The sequence below is a fragment of the Phoca vitulina genome, unplaced genomic scaffold, assembly GCF_004348235.1.
Source record: "Phoca vitulina isolate PV1807 unplaced genomic scaffold, GSC_HSeal_1.0 scaffold6, whole genome shotgun sequence".
Lineage (NCBI taxonomy): Eukaryota > Metazoa > Chordata > Mammalia > Carnivora > Phocidae > Phoca > Phoca vitulina.
The window spans coordinates 64,595,965-64,623,298 of NW_022589709.1; the positions used below are offsets into that span (position 1 = coordinate 64,595,965).

Consider the following 27,334-nt stretch of genomic DNA (forward strand, 5'->3'; position numbering starts at 1 on the left):
GTTCTAGCAGTTTGGGGGTGGAGTCTTTTGAGTTTTCCACATAAAGTGTCATATCATCTGCAAACAGTGAGAGTTTGACTTCTTGTTTGCCGATTTGGATGCCTTTGATTTCTTTTTGTTGTCTGATTGCTGTGGCTAGGACTTCTAATACTATGTTGAATAGCAGTGGTGATAGTGGACATCCCTGCCACGTTCCTGACCTTAGGGGGAAAGCTCTCAGTTTTTCCCCATTGGGAATGATATTCGCTGTGGGTTTTTCATAGATGGCTTTTATGATATTGAGGTATGTACCCTCTATCCCTCTACTCTGAAGATTTTTGATCAAGAAAGAATGCTGTACTTTGTCAAATGCTTTTTCTGCATCTATTGAGAGGATCATATGGTTCTTGTTCTTTCTTTTATTAATGTATTATATCACATTGATTGATTTGTGGATGTTGAACCAACCTTGCAGCCCAGGGATAAATCCCACTTGGTCATGATGAATAATCCTTTGAATGTACTGTGGGATCCTATTGGCTAGTATTTTGGTGAGAATTTTTGCGTCCATGTTCATCAAGGATATTGGTCTGTAATTCTCCTTTTTGATGGGGTCTTAGGTTTGGGGATCAAGGTAATGGTGGCCTCATAAAACGAGTTTGGAAGTTTCCCTTCCATTTCTATTTTTTGGAACAGTTTCAGAAGAATAGGTATTAATTCTTCTTTAAATGTTTGGTAGAATTTCCCTGGGAAGCCATCTGGCCCTGGGCTTTTGTTTGTTGGGAGATTTTTGATGACTGGTTCAATTTCCTTAGTGGTTATGGGTCTGTTCAGGTTTTCTGTTTCTTCCTGGTTCAGTTATGATAGTTTATACATCTCTAGGAATGCATCCATTTCTTCCAGATTATCTAATTTACTGGCATATAGTTGCTCATAATATGTTCTTACAATTGTTTGTATTTCTTTGGTGTTGGTTGTGATCTCTCCTCTTTCATTCATGATTTTATTTATTTGGGTCATTTTTCTTTTTGATAAGTCTGGCCAGGGATTTATCAATCTTATTAATTCTTTCAAAGAACCAGCTCCTAGTCTCGTTGATCTCTTCCACTGTTCTTTTGGTTTCTAATTCATTGATTTCTGCTCTGATCTTTATTGTTCCTCTTCTCCTGCTGGGTTTAGGCTTTATTTGCTGTTCTTTCTCCAGCTCCTTTAGGTGCAGGGTTAGGTTGTGTATTTGTAGACCTTTCCTCTTTCTTGAGAAAGGCTTGTTTTGCTGTATACTTTCCTCTTAGGACTGCCTTTGCTGCATCCCAAAGATTTTGAACAGTTGTGTTTTCATTTTCATTGGTTTCCATGAATTTTTTAAATTCTTCTTTAATTTCCTGGTTGACCCATTCATTCTTTGATAGGATGCTCTTTAGCCTCCATGTATTTGAGTTCTTTCCGACTTTTCTCTTGTGATTGAGTTCTAGTTTCAAAGCATTGTGGTCTGAAACTATGCAGGGAATGATCCCAATCTTTTGGAACCAGTTGAGACCTGATTTGTGACCTAGAATGTGATCTATTCTGGAGAAGGTTCCATGGGCACTCGAGAAGAATGTATATTCTGTTGCTTTGGGATGGAATGTTCTGAATATATCTGTGAAGTCCATTTGGTCCAGTGTGTCATTTAAAGTCTTTATTTCCTTGTTGATCTTTTGCTTAGATGATCTGTCCATTTCAGTGAGGGGGGTGTTAAAGTCCCCTACTATTATTGTATTGTTGCTTTTGTTACTAATTGGCTTATATAATTGGCTGCTCCCATGTTAGGGAGATAGATATTTACAATTGTTAGATCTTCTTGTTGGATAGAACCTTTAAGTAGGATATAATGTCCTTCCTCATCTCTTATTATAGTCTTTGGTTTAAAGTCTAATTTGTCTGATATAAGGATTGCCACCCCAGCTTTCTTTTGGTGTCCATTAGCATGGTAAATGGTTTCCCACCCCCTCACTTTCAATCTGGGGGTGTCTCTGGGTCTAAAATGAGTCTCTTGCAGACAGCATATTGATGGGTCTTGTTTTTTAATACAATCTGATACCCTGTGTCTTTTGATTGGGGTAACTATTGAAAGATATGAATTTAGTGCCATTGTATTGCTTGTAAGGTGACTATTACTGTATATTGTCTGTGTCCTTTCTGGTCTATGTTGCTTTTAGGCTCTCTCTTTGCTTAGAGGACCCCTTTCAGTATTTCTTGTAGGGCTGGTTTCTTGTTTGCAAATTCCTTTAGTTTTTGTTTGTCCTGGAAGCTTTTTATCTCTCCTTCTATTTTCAATGACAGCCTAGCTGGATATAGTATTCTTGGCTGCATATTTTTCTCATTTAGTGCTCTGAAGATATCATGCCAGCCCTTTCTAGCCTGCCAGGGCTCTGTGGATAGGTCTGTTGCCAATCTAATGTTTCTACAATTGTAGGTTACAGATCTCTTGTCCCGAGCTGCTTTCAGGATTTTCTCTTTGTCTCTGAGACTCGTAAGTTTTACTATTAGATGTTGAGGTATTGACCTATTTTTATTGATTTTGAGTGGGGTTCTCTGTGCCTTCTGGATTTTGATGCCTGTTTCCTTCCCCAAATTAGGGAAGTTCTCTGCTATACTTTGCTCCAATATACCTCTGCCCCTCTCTCTTTCTTCTTCTTCTGGGATCCCAATTATTCTGATATTGTTTCATCTTATGGTATCGCTTATCTCTCGAATTCTGCCCTTGTGATCCAGTAGTTGTTTATCTCTCTTTTTCTCAGCTTCTTTATTTTCCATCATTTGGTCTTCTATCTCACTGATTCTTTCTTCTGCCTCATTTATCCTAGCAGTTAGAGCCTCCATTTTTGATTGCACCTCATTAATAGCCTTTTTGATTTCGACTTGGTTAGATTTTTGTTCTTTTATTTCTCCAGAAAGGGTTTCTCTAATATCTTCCATGCTTTTTTCAAGCCCAGCTAGGATCTTTATAATCGTCATTCTGAACTCTAATTCCGACATCTTACTAATGTCCATATTGATTAGGTCCCTGGCAGTGGGTACTGCCTCTTCTTCTTTTTTTTTGAGGTGATTTTTTCCATCTTGTCATTTTGTCCAGAGGAGAAAAATGAATGAGAGAACAAAATGCTAAAAGGGTAACAACGACCCCAGAAAAATACACACTGAACAAATCAAAAGAGACCTGAAATGGGGGGGAAAGAAAGGGAAAGAAAGAAAAAAGAAAAAGATAAAGATAAAAACAAACAAACAACAACAACAACAAAAAGCAGATTATGGTCAAATATGATTGGGCTGGTGCATAGATCAGTGCCACACACTAGATTTTGTGTGTATTTTGGTTTTTTAGAAGAAAGTGCCTCCCCAAAATTTAAAGACAGAAAAACTTATATATGTACAAAAATAAGGGTTAATACAATGAGGGGATGGAATATGACTGTAATGATGAAAATTATAAAAGATTCTATAAAAGGAATTGATAAGTTGGTTGAAAAAAGAAAGGATTAAAAGTAAAGGGAGAGAATGTGATCAGGCAGGAGACTAGAACAAACCATATGCTAGAGATTTAGGGTATATTTTCGTCTTTAGAAGAAACTGTATGCCAAAATTTTAAAGAGAGAACAACTTATATATATATATAGATATACACCAAAAATAAGGTTAACTACTATGAAGGGATAGAATATGGCTCTAAAAATGAAAAATAAAAATAGATTTTTAAAAAATCTGTAACTTTGAAAGACTAAAGAATCATGGTAAAAAAGCCATGGATTCTATGTGCAGTATTCCCCTAGCGCTGGAGTTCTGCCATTCTCATTGATCGGTAAACTTGGTCTTGGCTGGCTGTTCTTGCTGATCTTCTGGGGGAGGGGCCTGTTGCCATGGTTCCCAAATGTCTTTGCCGGAGGCGAAATTGCCCCGCCCTTGCCCGGTCCGGGCTAAGTCATCTGCTCGGGTTTGCTCTCCAGAGCTTTTGTTCCCTGCAAGCTTTCCGTACAGCTTTGGAGGCGGAGAGTGAAAATGGCGGCCTCCCAATCTCCGCCCCGGAGGAGCCGAGAACTCGGGTCCCGCTCCTCAGTGCGCCCCCAGAGAAAAGCAGTCAGTCACTCCCATCTCCCCGGTCTCCAGCCGCACTCCGTGCTCACCCGGCCTGTGACCGAGCATTTCTATCTCTGACTCGGTGTGGAGTCTCCAAACCCAGCAGATCCCTGCGGTGCGCTCCCGCGCCGCTCCTCCCTGGGAGGAAGGGGAGTCTCCCCGGATCTGCCACTTGTTGGGTCCCTGCTGGAGGAGCAGTGGCCCGACTGTGCCGCGGATCACGGTTTATGGCAACCCCGAGCTGAGAGCCCACTCCTCAGGTCCGTCTCTGCAGCCGGCTTCCCCGGGAGCTCCGCCACACTCAGGCACCCCCGGTCTTCCTGTGACCCCGAGGGTCCTGAGACCACACTGTCCCGCGAGGGTTCCACCCCCCGCTTAGCCACCAGAGTGACGTCCCTCAGCGGAGCTGACTTCTAAAAGTTCTGATTTTGTGCTCCGGGGCTCTATCACTTGCCAGAAGCGGCCGACGGAGGCCCCTCCCCCGCCGTCTATCCTCCCGAATATCGCCTCGGATTCACTTCTCCGCACGTCCTACCTTCCAGAAAGTGGTCGCTTTTCTGTTCAGAGAGTTGTTGCTATTCTTTTCTTCAATCTCCTGTTGAGTTTGTAGGTGTTCAGAATGGTTTGATCCCTATCCAGCTGAATTCCTGAGAGGAGACGAAATCCAGGTCTCCTACTCCTCCGCCATCTTGCTCCTACCCCTTATGTTGTTCTGTAAGTACCTTAAACTTCCTTTCTTTCCTTCCTTTCCTTCCTTTCCTTCCTTTCCTTCCTTTCCTTTCCTTCCTTTCCTTCCTTTCCTTTCCTTCCTTTCCTTCCTTTCCTTCCTTTCCTTTCTTTTCTTTTCTTTTCTTTTCTTTTCTCTTTTCTTTTCTTTTCTTCTTCCTTTCTTTCTTTCTTTCTTCCTTTCTTTCTTTCTTTCTTTCTTTCTTTCTTTCTTTCTTTCTTTCTTTCTTTCTTTCTTTCTTTCTTTCTTTCTTTCTTCCTTTTTTCCCTTTCTTTCTCTCTCTCTCTTTCTTTCTCTCTTTCTCTCTCCCTTTTGCTCTCTCTCTCTTTAAACCCTGCCTCCCTCTTTGTTGTCTCCTAAACCTTCGGGATTTCCAAACAGCCAAGTTTATTCTTAGTGGTTCCCAATATTTCACGGTGTTAGTGTCCCAAATGGGGCATTTAGGTTTGTGCTGATTGGAGCCAGACCCTCAGGCAGCCGCTTTAAGTACGCAGATGTATACAGTCTTATGTGACTGCAATCATAAGTCTCACTGCTACTCTCTAGAGGCATCCCTTGGGTGGCAGTCACAAAAATCAGCTCAGAAGAGCATACAAGGTCCTTTCCAGGAGATACCAGTGGCCTGGAGTGAGGCAGAGGGAGAGCACAAGGATGACCTCCAGAGGCCTCATCGCTGCAGTGCATCTCATTTGGCCCCTCAGTGTGCGTCAAATGAGAAGCCTGTTCCTCAGGCTGAAGCTCCAGGAGTGGCAAATAAGCCTCTTGCATAGAAAGATTGGGGGTGTATTTTATTCTGCTGTCTGCACAGTGCTTTGGGTGGTACTCTGCCAAGAAACGCCAGTCCTTTTGTTAAGGTCCTATGCAAAATTCCTGGACCCAGGAATGCAAGAATGATGGCCACCACAGCTAGGTAATTAAGGGGCATCTCCTAGGTGGCAGCCACACACACAGAAGCACAAGACCTAAAAAGTAGGCAAAACACATAGAACTGGGCTCTCAGATGTGCCTGGAGCCCCAGCGTTGGAGAGCTACGGGCACTGTCAGATGTGGGCGAGGGAGACCGCAAATGCAGTACCCATTCCCTGGGGTCTCTGCCGAGGATTAGTGTTGGCTCTTAGATGTGTGCTTCATTGTAATCCTGGCCCTTGGGCCAAATTACCAAGCTAAGCTAATAGGCCTCTTTCACAGAAAGACATGGTTCCTCATTTTGTTGCCTTTTGCTGTGCTCTCAGTGTGGTAGCCCTTTCAGAACTGTGGGTTACAGTCCTGTGCGCCCCTTAAGCATAGTCTCGGGGAGATTGGAGTGAGATGGAATAGTAGAGGGGAGAGTGCGAAGATGGTGCCCGCCGGCTGAAGTCCCCGGAGAAATCCCCAGTAGGCCTCTAGATGTGTGTTAAATTAGACGCCTGCGCCTCAGCACGATGCTGTAATTAAGTAAGCCTCTTTCCATAACGTCTGGGTGCCTCTCAGTTGACTGCCTCTGTGCTGGTGCCTGAGGAAAGTCTGAGCCTACGAGCCCTGTAAGAGCAGTTTGTTAGTTTGCTGTACACTTGTAGTCTGGTCAGCTTGAGCACCTTTGGTTTTTGAAGCCAGATAGTTTGTGGGCTCATCTTCCAGGTTCAGGTCTTGATGGTTGGGGTGACCGATATGGGGTTCAAGGCCTTTGCTCCATAGGGAAAAGGTCTAGGTTTTGAGTTCCCCCCCTGATTAGGGGGTCACCTTGCCCAGGGTGGGGTTTATGGCAGAATTGTCCTTCCTGTACACCTTGAACATGTGTGTGTGTATGTCCCTCCCCCCACCATTTGTCTGATGTTTAGGTGTTGTTCAACCAGTTTTTAGGGGCTTTTTTTCAGAGGACGATGTTCCATATGTAGCTGCAGGTTCGGTGTATCTGTGGGATAAGGCGAGTTCAGGATCTTGGTACATCTCTTTCTTGCACAAGAGCCCGTACTTTTTCTCTTAGTTAATGACACTAACACCTACCTAATGAGCTGAGCCAGAAACCACAGGGTCACGCTTGATTTCTAGTTGTCACCCCATTGGAATCGTACTGGTTACCATTACCTACCTACCTTCTAAATTGAATTGTCTTGTGTCCCCCGCTCTAACCCAGTACGAAGTCCTCTTTAATTGAGGCATGTAACTGTATATGATTATAATGGCTTTCTAGCACTTGTTCTATTTCCACTATTGTCTCCTAGTAGTCCATTTCCCATATTGCCATTTGAGGGATTCTTCAAAACTCAAATCTGATGGAACTAATTTCTTCCTTCAAGACTTTTTCACAGCTGGAGGATGAAATCCAGACTTGGAAATCATTTCAGACAGGTGTCATGATCTCAGCCTTGGGCTCATTCTCCTTTTCTTCCACCCTGTGATCACCTGTGTGAATGACTTTGGCATATGTGTACACTATGCTTTGAGATACCTCCCTGGTTTGCATTTGCTGCTCCCTCTGTTAAGAACAGTCTTCTTCCACTCTGCCCCTACCTAACTCCTATATATTTTAGCTTAGGCCTCATTTCTTCGAGTAGGCCTTCTTAGAACATTCCCATTTCCTTGCCTCCATTTTGGGTTAAATGTCCCTCTTGTGTGCTTTCACTGTGTAAGCTCTCTTGGCACTTAACAAATTGTTCTGTAATTGTTGCCTAGGATATCATTTTGAAACATTAATCCAGATTTTTTCCCAATACCTGCCTGCCTTATATTGTCTCCACCCTCTGAGTGGAAGAAAGGCAATCAGTAGAATTGCTTTAAGGGATAGACAAAACATGAAAAAATGGAGAATATAGTTTTTAGTTGAAACTATCTGGGACTTAGAATTCATAAACAAGAAAGTCTAGGGTTAAAGGACTGGGGACATAAATAGATCAGGAAGAAAAGTGGAGCAGCCAGATTACCTCTCCACTAGACTAGAGAGTCTTTGGACATGGTGGGTGTGGGGTGAAGTAAGATAACCAAGAAGTGGCTGTTGCACAGGAAGTGTTCAAAGACCAGAACCTGCCGTGTGCCCTTTTCTTTAGAATACGTCTTTTTCAAGTCCTGTAGGAAGCCTAGCATCTTCCAAGGGTAGCAGGTGTATTCTTCTCCTGTCTACCTTGTTAATGCTATTGAGAAAGAAATAGCCACACAGAAGCTGGCTTCATTTTTTAAATTAATTCAAACTCAGGAGTTATTACTAAGGTAGTAAGGTGAAAGTAGAGGGAATTTCTGCTTAAAACCTGTTGGAACTGGTTTGGCCCCAGTAACCTCAGAATCACCAGGAAGCACGTAAAATCTTTCTGAAGTCTGCCACTGGCAAGAATTTTACCACTTTATCTGGGGATTAGAGGACTATTGTCTAAAACAATGTATTTTATAACATTTCAAGGAAGACATTTTTTTGATGAGACCTTTTAAAATGAAACAAAAAAATGTATTTTAGATAGCCTGCATCAGCAGGGGGTGGGGAGGGGCAGAGGGAGAGAATCTCAGGCAGACTCCGTGCTGAGCATGCAGCCTAACAGGGGCTCAGTCTTACAACGCTGAGATCATGAGCTGAGCTGAAACCAAGAGTCGGACGCTCAACCAGCTGAGCCACCCAGGTGCCCCAAAATGAAACCGATTTCTAATGTTCAGTTATTAGACACACAATATTAGGAAATATTACATTTATAACTGTTGGCAATTTATATTAACTTATAAATTTTCCTTTATTACAATTATATGAGTTCACTGAGGGTCAGGAGTCTAGTGTATGTATTTTTATGTATAGTAAGAAACTAGAGAATAGATCCTATATACGAATGTTGACAATATAAATGGAAGCCCTTTGTTATTTTTTCCTTGATTTGTATGCTATCAGTTTTGTCTACCTAGGTAGGTGAGATTCCTGCCACAGAGTTTGGTTTAGGAAGCTATTTTGACCCATGTGGACCCATGTGATTATTCCAGGGACTTCACTTGGCTTCTACTTAGCACAGAGTCTGGAAATGGCCCTGAGAACACATTTAGAAGAAAATATCCAGAAATAGAGCTAGTAGCACAATTCGATCACTAAGAGATCTTGAAATTACTAGATCTGCTGTGATGCAAATAGATTGATGGCGGGATGCTTCAGCATGCCCCGGGGTCTAAGACCAAGGCAAGTCTGTACGGCATCTGAAGCATTACTACACCATGCACCACACATTAAACAGACCCACACCACTTACACATCCAATACACATGTTGTCCTTGTTGAATGCTCCTTTCCTAGACTGTGCTAGTAGGATACCCATATGATCATTGGACCCTGAACTCCAGATGCAGGGATAGTGTTCATGTAGAAGAGGTGACTTTTGAATACATTGATAGCTATTCTTGATTCTACAACCAAGAGTTTTATGACTCTGGAATGCAGTCAATCATGTATTAAACAGTACTTACCTTCAAAGGTTGCATTTATTAGAATTAACTTGTATGCTAATCCAAATCCACGTTAGAAAACCATAGGCTAAAATAAAAAGGTGTTGGCATTCTTTAGTTCAAGATCATCATTGTCCCTAGGATTACAGGAGGAGAAGGTAACAAGAAATGAAAACAGGCATCCTAAGACCAAAAATAATATAAATTGAAAGGAAATGAAAAAAATTTATCAGACTAAGGCTGAGAAATTCAGGAATATAGTCTCTTAGATATTTATTGTAATCTCCAAAAAATAAAACCAGATTAAACCCAAAGGACAGAAACCACTTTCTATACAGAATTCACATACAAACTTAATACCTAATAGAGCACATACAGTTTTTACACAATTAATTTTAATAAAGAGAATTAAAACTTCACAATGTGAATACTTTGTAGCTTTAAACCCAGACAAGAGCTCCTGTGGACACATAAAGAGTCACAATATTTGCTGTGCAGCTGTTAGTTTTCAACTACATGTCACAATCACTATATGAAAACACTAAGCTGTTACTCAAGATTTTCTAAAGAAGAGCCCCACAGTATAATCACTGAGGAGCCAGAAAGTGCCCGGTTACAAAGGAAAGTCTTCATCTGTGCGTTTCCCAAGACCCTTGATGGGAGACATGGAACTCCAGGAAAATCTCTGGGCACACATCTTTCTTGTTGACATCGGATTACACAATGTTTCGTGGTTTGGCGCATGGGCAAGATGTCTAAATCAACTGTTCTACTGTGACTTTAAAGCAGGTTGTGTTGTGTTGCGCAGTCTGGGGCTGCTCAGCACAGAGGACTGTGTCAGTGCTGCAGCTTGTCTCCTTCATGGGGACAAAAGCCAGGGAACCCAGTGGACAATCTGGTGGGTTTTACGGGGCTAGTTGGGCTCTCTAGAGAAAAGCAAGGGTCTTTAGCTGCCACCTCTGTCACCTTTTCATTCATAGGGAACAGAATGTGACCTTTCCCATTTATTGTCTGGCAAAATCTCCTCATTATGCAATTCTTGCTGGGATCATATTCTTGAGTGTTCCAGTTGTTAGAGGTCCCTCATTTTCTATGCTGCTATATCTGGACATAATTTAGCATTTATGTAATATCCTGGTATTTTTTTTTTTTTAACTCCTTCTTCAGTCAGTAAGTTTATTAGGGGTAGGAACCATACCTCTTCCCTGTTTGATTCCCACAGCACTGAGCACTTGGTATTCAATAACGGTGATGACTAACTAAACATTTAAACACGCTCTTAAATTATTAGTCTAATGTTGGCTACGTGCTTACATTTATCTTTTTTTTTTTAATTTGGCACAAAGTCATCCCTAATCTCCCTGCTTCTCCCACATTCATGTGACTTCTTCAGTCAGTTTGAGAGCTGAGTACAAAGTTCACACTATCATATTTAAAACAGGGCCACACATCACTGGTGGTAGCCCAGAGCCATGTAATGATGGGCATGGCCTCACATGTCAATTTCAGGCAACTGCTGTAGAAAGAGCAGAAGGCTTCATGGGATGTACAGATGGCCAAGGGTATCTCAAACCAACTGTTTTCCATCGTTTTTAGTGAACAAATCGTAACTTTTCTTCCTAATGGTATCATGATTTACTCTGCTAACTAAATGAAAAGGCAAATCACAGTATTAAAACGTGTGTTTTGCCTTAAAAGTTAAAATGGCAAACAGGAATTTAAAGTAGGTGACCCACTTTAAATTTCATATAAATAAACACTTAGGCCTGGTTACTGGATTATCAAAAAGTCTTTTTTTTTTTTTTTTAAATTTTGCATCTCACTGAAGTCCTAGGCCACCAATTTTAAGATTAACCAAGGGGGTTTGAGGATGAATGTAGGAGTTTCTGTTGAAATACCAAAGCAACTTAAGAATTCTGACTTTTGCTTCTCCCGTATGACCAGTGTGGACAATTGAGAATTGAAAGTGAATATAACATTAACTACAACCTAAAAAGACATCAATATTTTAGAATTCTCAGGGTTGACAGTGTTAACTTTGCAAACAAAATACAAGGTTGAACAACAAAATAAACACACAAATGGAAGAGGAAAAATTCTTACTACATAGAACATGTGATCAACATTTCCAAGAAGAATAAATATGACTTTACTTTATGTGCATATTTTTTCTTAGGTATCTAAATTAGCCTCTTTTAAGAGAATTCTGGATTTAAGAAGGGAATGCCTATAGAAAATAAATGAACATCCATTCTGTCTTAAAAATAAAATCCACAATTCTAAAGCGCAAAATTGACATATATTTGCAAATGCTAACTGTTTGGTTTTATAGGGAAAAAATTACTTTGAAATAGGCACGGAGGAGTTTCACATGACACCAATAAGGTATTTACTGTATAAATTGCACCACTAGACAAATACAGCTACAAGAAATAATTTGAATAAGTTACACAGCCATCAAAGCATCTCACACATTCATTGTAATTCACTCTTTCACGCTAGTTTATATACACTGAGTAAGTCATTAAATATTGCACTTATTGGCCCATGAACCCTCAATTATGAGGTGTTGAAAAATAGAAAACAAATCTATTTTTATAACATATTTCATGCAACATTTAAGACATTTCAGTTCCACAAACACCATTAAATAGTCGTACATTTGGACAGTCCAACGGTATCACATCACGTCTGACAACAATATATTAACAGGAATTACAGGAAGTTTTCATTTAGCACACATCCTAGGGATGATGAAACAATGCATGGAAAACTGTCCTACTGATACAACAAACAATCCCCAGTTTCACTTGTATGAGGAGCAGGGAACCACTAGCCAGGTGTATGTCACACTCACGTCCCTGAAAGGCTGGGCACCTGTGTGGCTCACGTACCATCTGTGTCCTTAAGAACAGCATTCGTGAACCTAAGCAATCCCTAGCCCCAAACGTGAATATGGAAATATGACCACTAAAAAAACCCCAAAACAAAACACAGCCAACTCTCAGTTGTCCACTATGAAGGAAAGTATGAACACAGGTGAATGAAAATACACAGGTAAACCCCCCCACCTCATTTCAACAGATAATGACTGGTTGAAACTCCACCAACAATAGTGCTGATTGCAGGTAAATGGTGAAATTTGAGTCTCACTTCCTATTCTTAGTCCTGTCGTTCAGTGAGAGGAGACTGCTTTAAAAACTGAAATGCAAAATAGTATCAGGAAGTGGAAAAGAGAACTGCAATTGGAAAGTTCAGTTTGTCTACCAGCTAGATGTTCTGACAGAGGTTTTGAACTCCTTTTTTGTCTAGAATGTTTGCAAAATGTATTTTTCTCTATTCTTCATGAAAATTATGTGCACAAACATACAAATCAGTATCAGGAATCTATTTTGTAGACCTTTTTAAACAAAATGTGAGTTACAGTTTGAACACAGCAAAAGCTCCCTTTTCCCTAGCACTGAGAAAGCACCATATATGAAAATTTCCCTTCATAAAAAAGTGTGTGTGTGTGTGTAGGGAGAGACAACACCATGTAAGTGGCCCAAGTCTAAATATTTTAATCTACCGAAGGGAATTATTTGTTGACTGGAGTGTCAAGCATTTCTGTAAAGGTTTATAAGACAAACTACATTTATTCATGAAATAGCAATAACAATAGGTACATATATTTTAGATAAATTCCCCGGACTGTTGCTGCCCCTTTAGGGGATACTATAATTCTAGAATCTGGAGCCCTTTAGGTGCATTACAGGGAGAACAATTTTTTTTTTTTTTTTGTCATCATACAGTTTATCTTTGACCCAATTTGTCCCAATTCATTCCCGAATAGGAAACAGGTTTATGTCTTTAAGTGGCTTTGGTCAAAAAATGACTTTAAATACAAAGCAATCCAGAAAGCTGACCCGACTGGTCCAGCTCATCGGAAGGACTTCTCCAACTTCCTGGGAAACTATGCAAGTGCAGGTAGTCTACACAAACAGGCAAAGTGAAGCCGAGCCGCAGAGGTTGTATTTTCCAGAGGGTGAGGAGAAAGGCCACGGGGGTCAAGTTGCTCACATGCTACCCTGACCTAGCACACTGAGTGAGTATACACACAAAGGAACACAAAGTTTGAGTTACCAGTCATGCAATGTCTCTAAGTTACAGAGAGAGGATCCTTCAGACAGAAAGACCACCTCCTAAGGATCCCACACCAACAACACCCGGTTGAGCATTCCAATAGTAGATGAAAATGTTTAAGACTTTTTGGTCTGAAAGGGTTTTAGTCCTGACTTCAAGGTAAGATTTAGCTCACAGTTTTTCACCTGAAGCAGCTACCTCAGCCTTGGGAGAGCTTGGTAGAGTCTGGAGACATTTTAAAATACAGTCTGACAAATGCCACCTAGTCAACCTAGGAAGGCACAGAACATACTGTGCGCTAAGATCTACAGCGGACTGAGCCCATCATGATGAGCCTCTGAGAACAGACTACCACACTTGAAAACTCATGTTGCTTTAGGGAAGTTCAGTTAATAATGGAATATTTTATTAAAAAAAAAATGTGAAAGTCTATTTTCAGCATAGACATAGTTAGAATTGGAGGCTTAAATTGGTGTCTGAGAAATGACCAGTGTGCTTAACAAACGGTCTATCCTTCATCTGGATAAGAGTTAAGTAGGTGCCGTGTACATACTATGTGTTTGAGGAGATAGGGGTCTTGGAGAAGTTTGGTTATAGTTTTTAGTATTTGTACTTCACATTTATCATAGCGATGTTGCAGTTTTCTGCCATGACCAAAGGCATCATCATCCCTCACTTGACAGATAAAAATCTTAGCACTTAGTTACCGGGCAGCAAAGGGATAGTGACTTGAAGTGAACCTCAGCAGGAACTATAAGAACCTACTGTTAAGTTCACCAAGGCAGTAGAAGCTGGGGAGGGGCGGGCGGGGAGGGAGAGAGGGCCGCAGCAATGAGCTGATCGACTGTTCAGAAGCACTTGTTCTTAGGACCCTGAACGTGGGATGCAGCACTTAAACTGCCACCTTAAGACGTCAGAAAGGTCATGCACCTTCTACATCCATTCACATTCTCCAAAACCAAATGCTCATCCACTCTGAGGATAGCTGTTTACATGAAGAACTTTCCAGTGTATTTTTTCAATGATATTAAGAATGGAAAGGAATGGACCAACACCAAAGCTCCTGGAAGCATTTGCTCAACAATCAGGGGTTGTCTCTAAAAAAATCGCAGGGGTGAGGGTGATGAGAAGATGGGCAGCGGGGAAATTCGTTCTTGAAAAACTGAATTGCATCAAATACAACAGAAGATGGGTGTTAAAAGTGTACACACTTACCCCAGCATGTACTTTTTGAAGGTATCTTGATGTTTAAAATACAAATTTAGTCAGGCCATTGGTAAAAAATGACTTGTGGTTATTTAGGCTGTGGTGGGAGTTGGAGACAATGTAGGAGGTTAAGTGTGTGTGTCTTGGTGGCAAAAGGGCTAAGAAGCCTTGCAATTACCCTGCTACAACTTTTAATACAGTTTGATGACAACAGCAGCCCCGTTAACCCTGCAGCATTACCTCTTACAACAAAGATTTAATTTTAAAACTAAAATCGCTTTATGAAATGAGGAATAGAGAATATCCTCTCTTCCCACAAGCTTTATAGCAGAAACATAGGTGTGCATTTACCCAAGCTCTGTGACAATCCACTCTGGAAACTTCTCAGTGAAATTCACACCAGCGTGGGAGCTTCGGGACAGAGAATGAACTAGGAAGGCTCCACTCACTTCCACAGAGGGTTGGAAAATAGAAAGTATCCAAAGTTCCTTGGCCAGGACACTTGGCCCTCATGCTTCCCCGACTGGGATTATAGTAGTTCAGCGTAGGCATGCCTATGTGTGACGTAGGCTCCTGACTTGGTCTTTTGGCTGTAGGGCCAATTAAGGTCATTGGCAATGATGTTTCCAGGGAAGGGGTTTACACAAAAGCACAACTCAGCTCTTGACCTTCCACTTTTCTCACCCTGATTTGGCTTGCCCTTATACAATACTCCATAGAGGAAGGGGCTTGTAAGAGCCCTCTGACTTAGGGCTCTTGTATCTTAGGTCCTTGACATCTGCATGTGTGTATGGGACTCAGAGCACAGGAAAGTTTTCTTGGCCTTATTGCTTCATACTAGATTACACAAGTTGAGTTTAACAGCTCTAGCCTTGATGGTGGCCACATTCTTAGGCAGTTACAGAAATACTGCATTGTCATGCAGATAGGCTTCTGTTGCAAACTAGTTACTTTGCTTGCCATGCCCCTTTCTCTTGCCCTTCACTGTGAGTTCTGTGATTTTTTGAAGTTTGTTGGCCTATTAAAATCTACTAAAACATTCTTGCCTTGCAGGGTGCCAAAGTGGAAATTTATTACAAACGCATGGATCTTAAGCTCAAGGTGAGAAATGACCTGGGTTTTTTGAAAACATCCCACAGGTACTCTTCTGTAAGTTTCATGTTCTAACTTCGTAATAATGTATGTGACCTAGTTCCTTGACTTGGAGGTGGTTATTATCCAATGACACACTTAGTAACCTTGCTCAATAGACTTGCACCCAAAACTTTCACAGGAACTGTGTCTAGTTATGGAAAGAGGAAAAAAAATCTTGACCATAACCACCAACGAAGGGCGGCAGAAAATCACCCTAATGAAACGGTCCATCTAAATCTGCCAGTCTGTGCTTGCCTCAAGTCCACTATCGTGCACAGTTAAGGATGCCATTTTCCTTCTGCGGTTCAATTACAACAGCTGGTGAGATTTGTTGGCTTGTTATTCTCAGACGGTCTTAGAAAATCTGGGAGAAAAAAATACGTGTATTCAAATGGTTTTTCTCCCCCTGCCCCCACTAAATTGCTTCTGGTGTCCTAAAGTGTTGGTTCAACTTACCTTAACTCTAAGGAGTATTCTCTCAGTAACTTAAGCACCTGTAAAAGCTTACAGAATGGGGAGGGATATGCTTCACAGTCGGGAACAATGGGATTGAAAAAGACTACAGATAAAAATGGTCTTTTCCGGGGCGCCTGGGTGGCTCAGTTGGTTAAGCAACTGCCTTCGGCTCGGGTCATGATCCCAGAGTCCTGGGATCGAGTCCCACATCGGGCTCCCAGCTCAGCGGGGAGCCTGCTTCTCCCTCTGACCCTCTCCCCTCTCATGCTGTTTCTCTCTCTCTCAAAAAAAAAAAAAAAAAAAAAGGTCTTTTCCTCAACCTTAGAGCCACTGGGGTATTGTTTAAATCTATTGGGTAAAAGAAGTCAGGTGAAGTGTGAACAGAAGGCACTAGTTGCGGAGGCAAGTCTCTATCCCGTGGGAAGAGGGGCTCTAACAAACTTCAAATTCCTCTCTATTCCACGCCTGAGTGATGGTTTCAGAAAGTGGTGGGGATGGTGTGTATATAATGGGGGGCAATTATTAAGGAATTAGGGGGAAGTCAATCCTTTGAGAAGTCTGCAGCCATTCCTACCCTTCTTGGTTTAAAGACTCATTATCTAATGCCTTCAGCCGATGCCTGTGCCCTCAACTATTCCAAATGTTGGCCCCGAGTTAGGGTCATTGTTTATGTACATAACTAAATTAAGAAGGTGGATTAAATGTCGTTCCAGTCTGATAAATATGATCGTTGAATATTTACCAGACTGGAACGAGATTTAATCTCTTAGAAAATTTGCAAGGGTTTCAAACACAGTATTTCTATTTCTTTATAGTCACTGGTCTCCTCAGTTATGAGTAAGACTGAAAACCAGACACATTTCCTGAGCAGTAAACTGACCAGACCCATGATGGTCTCCTGAGATCTCCTCTTGCCCACACAAACAGTTCCTTGGTTATCATCCTTATAAAGCGAATCACCAATTTGAACCCATGGCACAAAACTCAGGTGTAGTGAAAATACAGTCTGAGGTCCCAGCAGTAGCTTAATTTTGAGAAGAAATCTGAAACAAAAAGAGCCTACACAGACAAGTAACAAATTACATGCAAATACCAGATGTTTATAGATGGATAGTCCTTACAAAGTTGAGATCACATATTTGCCACATATTAACACAGGAAATCTCCCACAAATCGAATGTGTGTATGAGCCATTGACATCAAAGATTTCCCTCAAATAATTACTAGGCAGTAGAAATGAAGGTTAACCAACCATTTATAAATGCTGTTTGTTGGTGATGTGCCCCCTCAAACTGCCTGTATGTGTGGAGGGGGACATTAACAGCCACAGTTGGTCTGCGGCGGAGGAGGGCTTTCCTTGAGTCTTGTGTTCTGCTTGGCGGCACTGATGGCCGGATCCGTCTCCAAACTCTCGGACATTTTGTCGCAGATGATATCCACAAGTCGCTCAAACGTCTGCTTGACATTAATGTTATCCTTGGCACTTGTTTCAAAAAATTCAAACCCTGGAAGAAACAGAAACACAGCTTGGTCATTTTACACTCCGGCTGAAAGTAAATGGGATTTGATTGTGGTTTTCCCTGGTGAATGGGGGAGACCTAAGAGGTGGGCCTAAGACGCAATTTGAACAAATGCTGTCATCTTGCTACCAATTCTTTTGTTCACGGTTATGTTGACATTTGATTTTTCCCTGTCAATTTATTTATGCTACCAGCATGGCTGAATGAACCACCACCACCGACTCTCTTCACAAAAGTTTAGTAAGGGCGACATTAAGAGTCCTCCACCTGGAGTATGTCTTTGCCCTCCCTTCCTCCAGCTCCTGGCCACCAGGAAGCTTGTTGGAATCTTTTCTAAGATGTGTGATTTGGCATATTTTCCTTATCCCATTTCAGAGTCGACCACAATTGTTCATGGACATGTTTTCATTAACCGAGGCTTAGAAGACTTCCGCTGTATATTCTGTTGCAAAAGGGACTACCGAACCCCGCCCCGCCCCGCCCCGCTCTGACTCTTCCTGAGCCTGCCGTGCTGCGGCCCCACCAAGGATGGAGGCTGGGCTTCTGGTAAAGTTTCAGTACCTAACTGGACGCAAGGTGGCGCTAAAGAGTCAGGGGAGTTAACCTTAAATGTGCTTCGACCTCCTTTTGGAGATTTTTGTGTCCTGTTAGGGGAACAGCCCTCCGTGGCTTTGTCTACCACTGCATCTACCTATTGGTGCAGATCAGTAGCAGTGTTTTTGCTGACATCTGGAAAAGGACATCTGATATATTTCAAACGAGCTGCCAGAATGGTAAGAATGTACAAAAAATGTGGTCGCAGTTGCACACTTCTCCCCATCACTGGACCTGGGCAGGAGCAGGCTCTGACTGCTGTTCTGTACACAATCTTATCACTCTATTGTTTGCCTTCACGTTCCATGGGCTCAGCTTGCCAGTTAGTTGCCATGACAACCTCCCCAGTCCATTCAGGGGACTTTGATTTAGGATGTACTGGGCAGGACACAAAAATGCTTTCCTAATCCATTCTGAATTTTACGCCCTATAAATCCTTCTGGTTACATCTGGCCCTATCTCAGAGGAGCCACATGGATTCAGAATGATTAAATCATGTGATTTCATCTCAGCTCCTGGGACCCAAGGAGAAAAAAATGGACTCCTATTTTACATTCATGTCTAAACCTCTGATAACCCAGAAATACTTTGTTGTTCATGCTTCAGTATTTAGTAAAATAAGCATTTCTCTTGAGTTAAAATTTCTAATTTAGTTATGATAGATGACTAGTTAGAGGACTATATTTGAGCTTGAATGCCGGTAGCTATTGTGTATTCTATTGTTAAAACGTAAGTGAATAATGGCAGGATTGGTGTTAAAGGAGCATGAGTGGGACCAGTTTCTGTAAAATTCCACTGGATAGGTCAGACCTTCTTTGGCTTGCAGTTTGCTTTCTAGTCTCTGTGGAGGGTGCTTCTATAGCTCTCTAACATTCTGGATTTCTTAGCAGAAAACACGAATATAATTCTTTCCTAATGTTTGTACAGTCTTCAAAGCTCTGTCATTTGTCTTACAACAATTTGATCCACATTTTGGAGAACTCAGGTATGGATCCAAACAATATCTTTATTGCGAAGATGTTAGAACTATTTGCATCTTACTGGAGATTTTCCCACTGCTAAGTGCTGTCACAAGATACTAAGACCCCATTGAATTAAGATCCCTGAATAAGACTTATGAGAAAAAACATCCCATAATTGGGCACAAAGATTTCATGTACAGATTGAATTTTCTCATCTCTTCGGCTAACAGCTTTCTTCCTAGTGCTACTTTGGGAAGGCACTGAACTTGAAGGTATCATAAAAGATTTGGCCATTGTGACAAGATGGTAATCTAGGTAGGTTTTTGTCAAATGGGATTCCTTAAATCTGGGCTTTCAGACACACCCTGCTGCTGGCGGCGTACAACTTCAGGTCAGTACTAAAATGATCCTGAACGCTCTCAGGGGCTTGACCAGGAAAATAACATAATAAGAGTTTTGGATAGAAGAGGGTGCCACAGTATGGTAAGCGAGAGAGATTTCCTGTCTGCTGCTTGGTAATCCAACTCTCCCCCCATGTCATGTTTTAATGACCCGTTATTTATGACCTGTGCCTTACTTCGTTTACAGAGTTGTCACGAGGCTCCAATGAGACTATGTACAGGTCCCCAGCAAACCAAACATTGCTATGATAATAGTAATAATAAATTCATATTTGAATGGTTATAACAAGTACTATTCAAAGCCCTTGATATATTGTAACTCATTTTATCCATGAGGTAGATACTAGTATTGAAAAAATTTATTGGTTAGGCAACGGGAGCACAAAATCGTCGAGTGCTTTACTCATTTATTTGCTCATTTATATGCTGAGGGTTGGAGTGGCTGGCAATTTCTTAAGACAATGATGAAGTCTGCAGCATTGATGGACTCTTCCTTTCAGAGCATTTTTTTTCATAACTGGAGTCCATCCTCTCAAACCCTGTCACTGCTTTGTCAACCGGATTGAAATGACGCCAAAGGACTTACGATATAACAATCTTAACAAGGAGTAGATTTCAATTTCTTTGCTTAGCCCTAAGAAGCAACACCTCCTCCATTCAAGTTTGACCATGAGATTATATCTTCAGGCTCCACTTCTAATTCTCCATGGTTACTTCCTCCACTTAAGTCCTGAAGCCATCAAAGTCCTCCATGAGTGTAATCCACTTCTTACAAACTCCTGTTAATGTCCGTACTCTTGATCTCTTCCCATGAATCACCAATTTAGGTAGTGGTATCTAAAATGCAGTACTCTTTTCAGAGTGTTGTCAATTCCTGTGCCCAGATCCAGCAAAGGAATCACTATTTATGGAAGATAGAGCCTTACAATGTAGAAGCCTTGAAAGTAGCTATGACTCCTTGATGGTTCATTAGAAGGCGTGAAAACAACATTCATCTTGTGGCACGTCTTCAGCAGAGCTCTTGGGTGACCAGGTACCTTCTCAATAAGCTATACTGCTGTGAAAGGAAATTTTTTTTCTGAGCAGTAGGTCTCAACAGGGGGTTTAAAATACTCTCTAAACCATGTTGTAAGCAGCTCTGTCATCATCGAGGTGGTGGTGGTCCATTTCTAGAGCATATAGTGTATGTAGCAGGACTTTTGGAATGGTAAATGAGCTCTTTTCTGTTATGGAGATGGCTTTTTCCCTTAAAGCCAGAAGCTAGCTGAGGTTGGTTCAAGAGGTTTGCTTCTGCAGCTCCACTCTGTTATGCTTTGGCTTAATAGAATGTTGTGGCTGGTTTGATCTTCCATCCAGAGCACTCAAAGTTTTTCCCTGTCATTTGTGTGTTCACTGGGTTAAAACTTTTCCTGTGCATTTACACTTTGACTGTTTCGTGTAAGAAGCCTAGCTTTTGGCCTGTATAAGCATCGTAAAGACGACCTATTGCAGGACTTGATTCGAGGTAAGGCCCTAAAGGAGCTAGTTACAATAGTCACATCAAAGATCATGTTCACACACAACCATACAGATATAATGAAGTGATACTACTGGAAAAATGGTGCTCATAGACATGCTTGATACTGGGTTGCAATAAAACTAACTTTGCCTCCATCTCTACACTGAATTAGATATAAAAGTTTCTGGAAATGGTTATTTTAGCATCGAGTTGTTTGGATTCAGGGCAGCTGCAAGCTTACAATGCCATAAATGATCCTCTATCCAGTTGACTCAGAATCAAACCTTTTTGAGGCCACTCACCCCCTATACCTATGTATGCTCATGGGTATGTAAAGCCCATGGCCTAAATCATAACAGATTCAAACACCTCACCCTTTATTCTTCTTTGTTGGATTTTTAGGGCCATTCCCTCCCAGTATTTTAACTTCAACCATAGCAATGTGACCGTATTCTTAGAAATCTTGAACCTCTTATCTATATACGTGGACATTAGGGAGAAGCCTGTGCTTCAATCAGGAACCGGAGTTTTTCTTACTAAACTTACAAGATCATTTCCAATTTCCTAGGTAGGACAGTGTGGTTCTGCAGTTTAAATAAGTAGCCCAAGGTTACACAGCAAGCTGACTGTGAAGGCTCACAGAAATCTCCTGATAACTAGGTTACTGATATAGCTTCCAGCCGTGGACAACTGTCCCTCAGACTTGATCAGCCAGTAGTCATAAGTTCAGTGTACACTTTCAATTTCCCAGAGACACTCTGTCATTTCTCTTGGGACACCTGAGCCTTGCACTATACTCCAGTACAGCTCTGGTTCATGCCTCTTCATGCCTGATTCTGAATGATCATTCCTGCCCTTTCCAAAGGTTATTACAGGCACTGCTGGACTTCATGTGTGACTTTACGTTTCAGTTTCACTTGACATCGAAAGATGCAACAGAAACTGGGAAACATTTTGTATAGAAAACGTGTTCAAGAACGGAAGAAAGCAAGCCAAAATCATACCTGTCCTCTTCATACTATGTACATTGCTAAATGGGCAGTAGAGAGCAGTGGTGCAAATCAGATTACACTCTAGTGCCCAAGAGTTGTAATCCTACATTGTAACGTTCCAACATTGGATGGCTACTTGTATTAGCGTTACCTGAAGGGCTTACACACTTCTAAACTCCACTACACACAGACTAAACTGGAATCACAAGCAGGGACAGGGCCTTAAATATACATTTCAAGGCTCCTTGGGAGGTTCCTTATGCACATGAAGGGTTAAGATTCAGTATTCTCTGTACACCCATGTTCATAGCATCAGTCACAAGATGGAATGCAATGCAAATAGCCCTTGACTGATGAGTGGATTAACAGAATGTGGTATAGACATAATAAAATGGATTATTCAGGTATAAAAAGAAATGGACACATCCTTCAAATGGATGAACCTTGAAATTATATGATATAAACCAGTCACAAAGAGAAATACTGTATGATTTCACTTGGGAAGTACATACAGTAGTCAATTTCGTAGATACAGAAAGATAACAGAGTTTCCATTTTGCAAAATGAAAGGAATTCTTGAGGCTGGTCGCATAACAAGGTGAATGTACATGCTTATGGCTAAGATGGTAACCATTATGTGTATTTCTTTTACCCAAATTTAACAGATTTACACCTCAGGGAACAAGAAAAAGAAAAACTGAAGAACAATGTGAGCCAGAAATAGAGACTAAAAGCTGTTTCTCTGAAGATCTAAAACAAAATTGACAAACATTTAGCTAGACTCATCAAGACAAAAAGAAATAGAGCAATTACTTGAAACATAAAAACCTACCAAACCAGAATGGTGAAGAAATAGAAAATAAGAACAAACCAATTACTAGCAAGGAGAATGAATCCGTAATCAAAACTTCCCAACAAAAGAAGGCCCAAAAGCAGAGGCTTCACTGGTGAATTCTATCAAATATTTAAAGAAGAATTAATACCAATCCTTCCTTAAGCTCTTCAAAAAAAATCAAGAGGAGAAAACACTTCCAAGCTAACTTTGAGGCCAGCATTACTTTGCAATCACAGGAAGGACACCAGAAGAAAAGAAAATTGCAGGCCAATATCCCTAATGAACCTAAATCCCAAACGCCTCAAGACAATATTAGCAAACCATTCAACAATGCATGAAAAGAATCATACACCAAGATCAAGTGCTTTATTCCAAGGAGGCAAGAATGGTTCACCATCTGTCAATGTGATGCACCACATGAACAAAAAGCATACGACCATTCTGTGAAGATGCCGAAGCAGCATTTGACAAAATTCAACATCCATTTATGATAAAAACTCTCAACAAGGTAGGTATTGAGGGAATGTACCTCAGCATCATAAAGGCCATATGTGACAAATCCACAAATAACGTCACACTCAATGGTGAAAAGCTGAAAGCTTTGCCTCTAAAATCAGGAACAAAGATGTTTTCTCTCACCACAATATTGAAAGTCCTTGCCAGATGACTAAGGCAAGAAAAAGAAAGAAAAGGCATCCAAATAGGAAAGGAAAAAATAAAACTATTTGCAGAAGACATGATACCACACATACAAAATCTTAAAGACTCCACCAAAAAAACTCCTAGAACGAATCAATGAAGTCAGTAAAGTTGCATGATAATCTGTTGCGTTTCTATACACAAATAAGGAAATAGCAGAGCAATTCAGGAAACAAGGACAATGGAATCAGAATAAAATACCTAAGAATAAATTTAACCAAGGAGGTGAAAACTATAAAACATTGTTTTCATCAGTGTCTTTGATCAGTAAATGAGAAGCTATTCTTTGGTCATGGAATTGGGAATTTAAGAATTCATATTCTTAAAATGTCCATACTTCTCAAAGCAATCTACAAATTCAATGCAATCTCTATCAAAATCCCAATGCCATTTTTAACAGAAAAGTAACAAAGAGTCCTAAAATTTACATGGAACTACAAAAGACCCTAAATACACAAAGCAATCTTGAGAGGAACAAAGCCTGAGGCATCATGCTGCCTGCTTTCGAACTGTATTACAAAGCTTTGGTCATCAAAACAGTATGGTACAGGAATAAAAACAGGCACGTAGGTCAGTGCAACAGGAGAGTTCAGGAACAAATACATGCATATATGATCAATTAATTGTATATTTTTGGCTCATTTGTCATCAGTGGGAAAGCACAGTCTCTTCAAAATAAATAAATAAATGGTGCTGGGAAAATTGGCCTCCTGTGAAAGATTGCAACTGGCTCACTAACTTACACCATTTACAAAAATAAACTCAAAATGGATTAAAGACTTGACTGTAAGATCCAAAACCATAAAACTTCCAGAAGAAAACAAAGGTGATCAACTCCTTGATGTCAGTCTTGGTGATGGTTTTTTTTTAAAAAAAAATCTGACTTCAAAAGCCAAAGCAACCAAAGCAAAAATAAACTAGTGGGACTATTTCAAACTAAAAGGCTTTTGCACAGTGAAGGAAATCATCAACAAAATTAAACAACACCCTATTGAAGGGGAGAAAATATGCCCAAACCATAAATTTGACAAGGGGTTAATATATAAAATGTATGAACAACTCCTACAACTCAATAGCAATAATAGAAACAATCTGATTTAAAAATGGGCAGAGGATCTGAATAGGCATTTTTCTGAAGACCTACAAATGGCAAGCAGATTAATATGAAGGGGTTTAGCATCATTAGTCATTAGAAAAATGCAAACCAAAACCAGATTAATATCACTTCTCATGTCACAGAATGGCTAATATCAAAAAGAAGTTTTGGTGAGGGAGTCCAGAAAAGGGAATGCTTATGCACCATTGGTGTAAATTGGTGCAGTCACTATGGAAAACAGTATGGAGGTTCCTCAAAAATTTAAAGATCCAAGCAGTTGTACTTCTGAGTATTTTCTAAGAAAAATGAAAACACTAATGGACCCCCCACATTTAGTGCAGCCTTATTTACAATAGCCAAGATATAGGAACAATCTAAGTGCCTATGGATAAATAAATGGAAAAGGAAAATGTGTATATATACACAGTGGAATACTGTTCAACAATAAGAATGAAATCTTGCCATTTGTGCCGACACATGGATAGACCTTGAGGGCATTATGCTAAGTGAATTAAGTCTGATGGAGAAAGACAAATACCATATGATGTCACTTGGATGTAGAATCTAAAACAACAACAGAAAAACAAGCTCTCAAATACAAAGAACAGACTGGTGGTTGCCAGACATGGAGGGGGGAGGATTGGAGGTGGGTGAAGCGGGGGGGGGGGGGGGTCCAAAAGATCACATTACAAAATTAAAAAGTGAAGGATTCACTATTTTCAAACACCACTGATGGGAATGGAAAATGACCCAGGCTCTTTGGAAAACAGTGTATTCCTACATATCCAGTGGCTATGCCAAGTTCTGAAATGCCATTTGTTTTTAAAAGATGATCTGGGAAACTGAGTCTCTTTCTCCACCCCCAGGAAAATCATAAACAGCATTTGGGACACTTGGAAGGTCTTCAACTTCACTTTGAAAGAATAATAAGAATTGGTATTGTTTCTATAGAGGGGAAGCAGCTCCTAAAATCATACTGCAGTAAATCATTTTCATCTCATTATTTAAAAAATATCTATAATTTGGGTTTAGGTTTCTATTCTCAAACTCCTAAATAAGACCTTTCGCTTCCAGATTCTAGTTGCAATTCTGTGGAACTGGATGAACCAGAGTGGTGAAAAATGTCATTCTGCTGCCAGCTGGGTGAAATCTGGGCCAAAACTCTGGATTGCTGAGCAGCAGGATTAGCTGGTAGGTTAGCTTTCCAGATAGAATTCAGGAGGAGCAATCAATAAGTATTTGGATATACTTGCCTCAAGAAGGGCCCCAGAAAGCCTTCTAAAGCTGGAGAAAAGAACAGGAACTCAGCCAAAGGTTCATGCTGCTACTACAATAAGTAGTCAAATATTCTAGTCTTTGAGTCCTTGTCATTAGCCCGGCCTGACCAGATGGTAGCTTTCTCCTGCTTCATCAGGATTCTGGAACTATGCAAGTGTCATTGTATGGTCTTGACAAATCATGGTGGATGTAGAGAAGGTTTTGTCCCTGGCCCTTCCTACTCCAGTCATGAGCTTAACCTTCTCTCTATGTGGGAGAAGTTCAGCTTCAGCAGTACAAAGGACTACAATCCAAAGGACAGCAGTACAACGACAGTAGCCTATGATTCATCCTTTTCTGTGAAGGAAATCTACCTTATTAACTCCCTCTGGCGCGATCCCCTCCTAGACATAGACCGACACACACCCAAATCCTCCACTTAAACCTGTCCACTCTCCCTCTAGTGAAGAGACTTGATCCAAGGTCCTTGCAAATTTCCTCTTGAGATTGCTATGTGTCATGTTTGGCCCCCAAACTGGTAAACCTTTAAAATTTTGACCCAACCTTTAAAACTGTTATTTCTAGAGTGATATCACTAAGATGGCAACATAGATCATTCTTAACTTTGGTCCCACTGCACAAGGAGAACTAACAATTAGGGATGGAACAGACACCTTTGGAGAATTCTTAAAGATAGGGAAGAGGTTGAAGCAACCCCCTGCACCACAGAGATCAAGATAGCATTAGAGGCATAAGAGGAGCAGCTTCACATTATGGTCCCAGGACTGCATTGCCCCTCCCTCAGGCTGATGCAGAATCAGGCTAGAGGTCTCCCTGAACCTACTTCTTCGAGTGGGAAAAGAGACCCCAGCCTAAACCTTCAGCTCTTCCAGCATGGTGGGTTGCTTCTGGAAGCCTCTGCTTCTGTCTTGCCCCATAGGAATTGTGGGATAATAAGCATGGCTCAATCACTGGGATTATTACTGTGACAGAGAAGGGCAGAGGAGCTTTCAATAACTGACACTCACATCTTGTTAGACTCAGTTTTTACCTCCAGCACCCAAGTAGCAGTCCCAACCAGGAGCTTTGGTCATCTACACATGGTAGCACAGTCGGGTCAGGAAATGAAGTAACATGGGGGTCTGCCTGATTCAGGTCATCAAAGAGCTTTGATGGCTTTGCAACCTATAAGGGAGCTGAGTCATAGCCTAGCCATGCCTGATCAAGCAAGGCTGGCCAGACCACCTAGAAGCTATTTTGCCCCATGATGCTCAAGCAGAGAGTACAATAGGCAGAAGTAATCTTGTGCCATGTAAAGCCAGTGGCACTCTTGGGCTTGGCAATAGGGGGCATGGGT

The 27,334-nt window shown here is 41.0% G+C and overlaps 1 protein-coding gene across 2 annotated transcripts in view; it reads right to left on the reverse strand.

The window, feature by feature from the left end:
* Positions 1-16,402: 16,402 nt before the first annotated feature.
* Positions 16,403-27,334, reverse strand: part of RAB3C (RAB3C, member RAS oncogene family) — a 279,021-nt gene continuing 268,089 nt past the window's right edge. For both annotated transcript variants that reach the window (XM_032404378.1, XM_032404377.1), the window contains exon 5: positions 16,403-17,628. In XM_032404378.1, the coding sequence (XP_032260269.1) occupies positions 17,441-17,628 (188 nt within the window). In that variant the 3' untranslated portion in view covers positions 16,403-17,440. The remainder of the gene's footprint in view (positions 17,629-27,334) is intronic.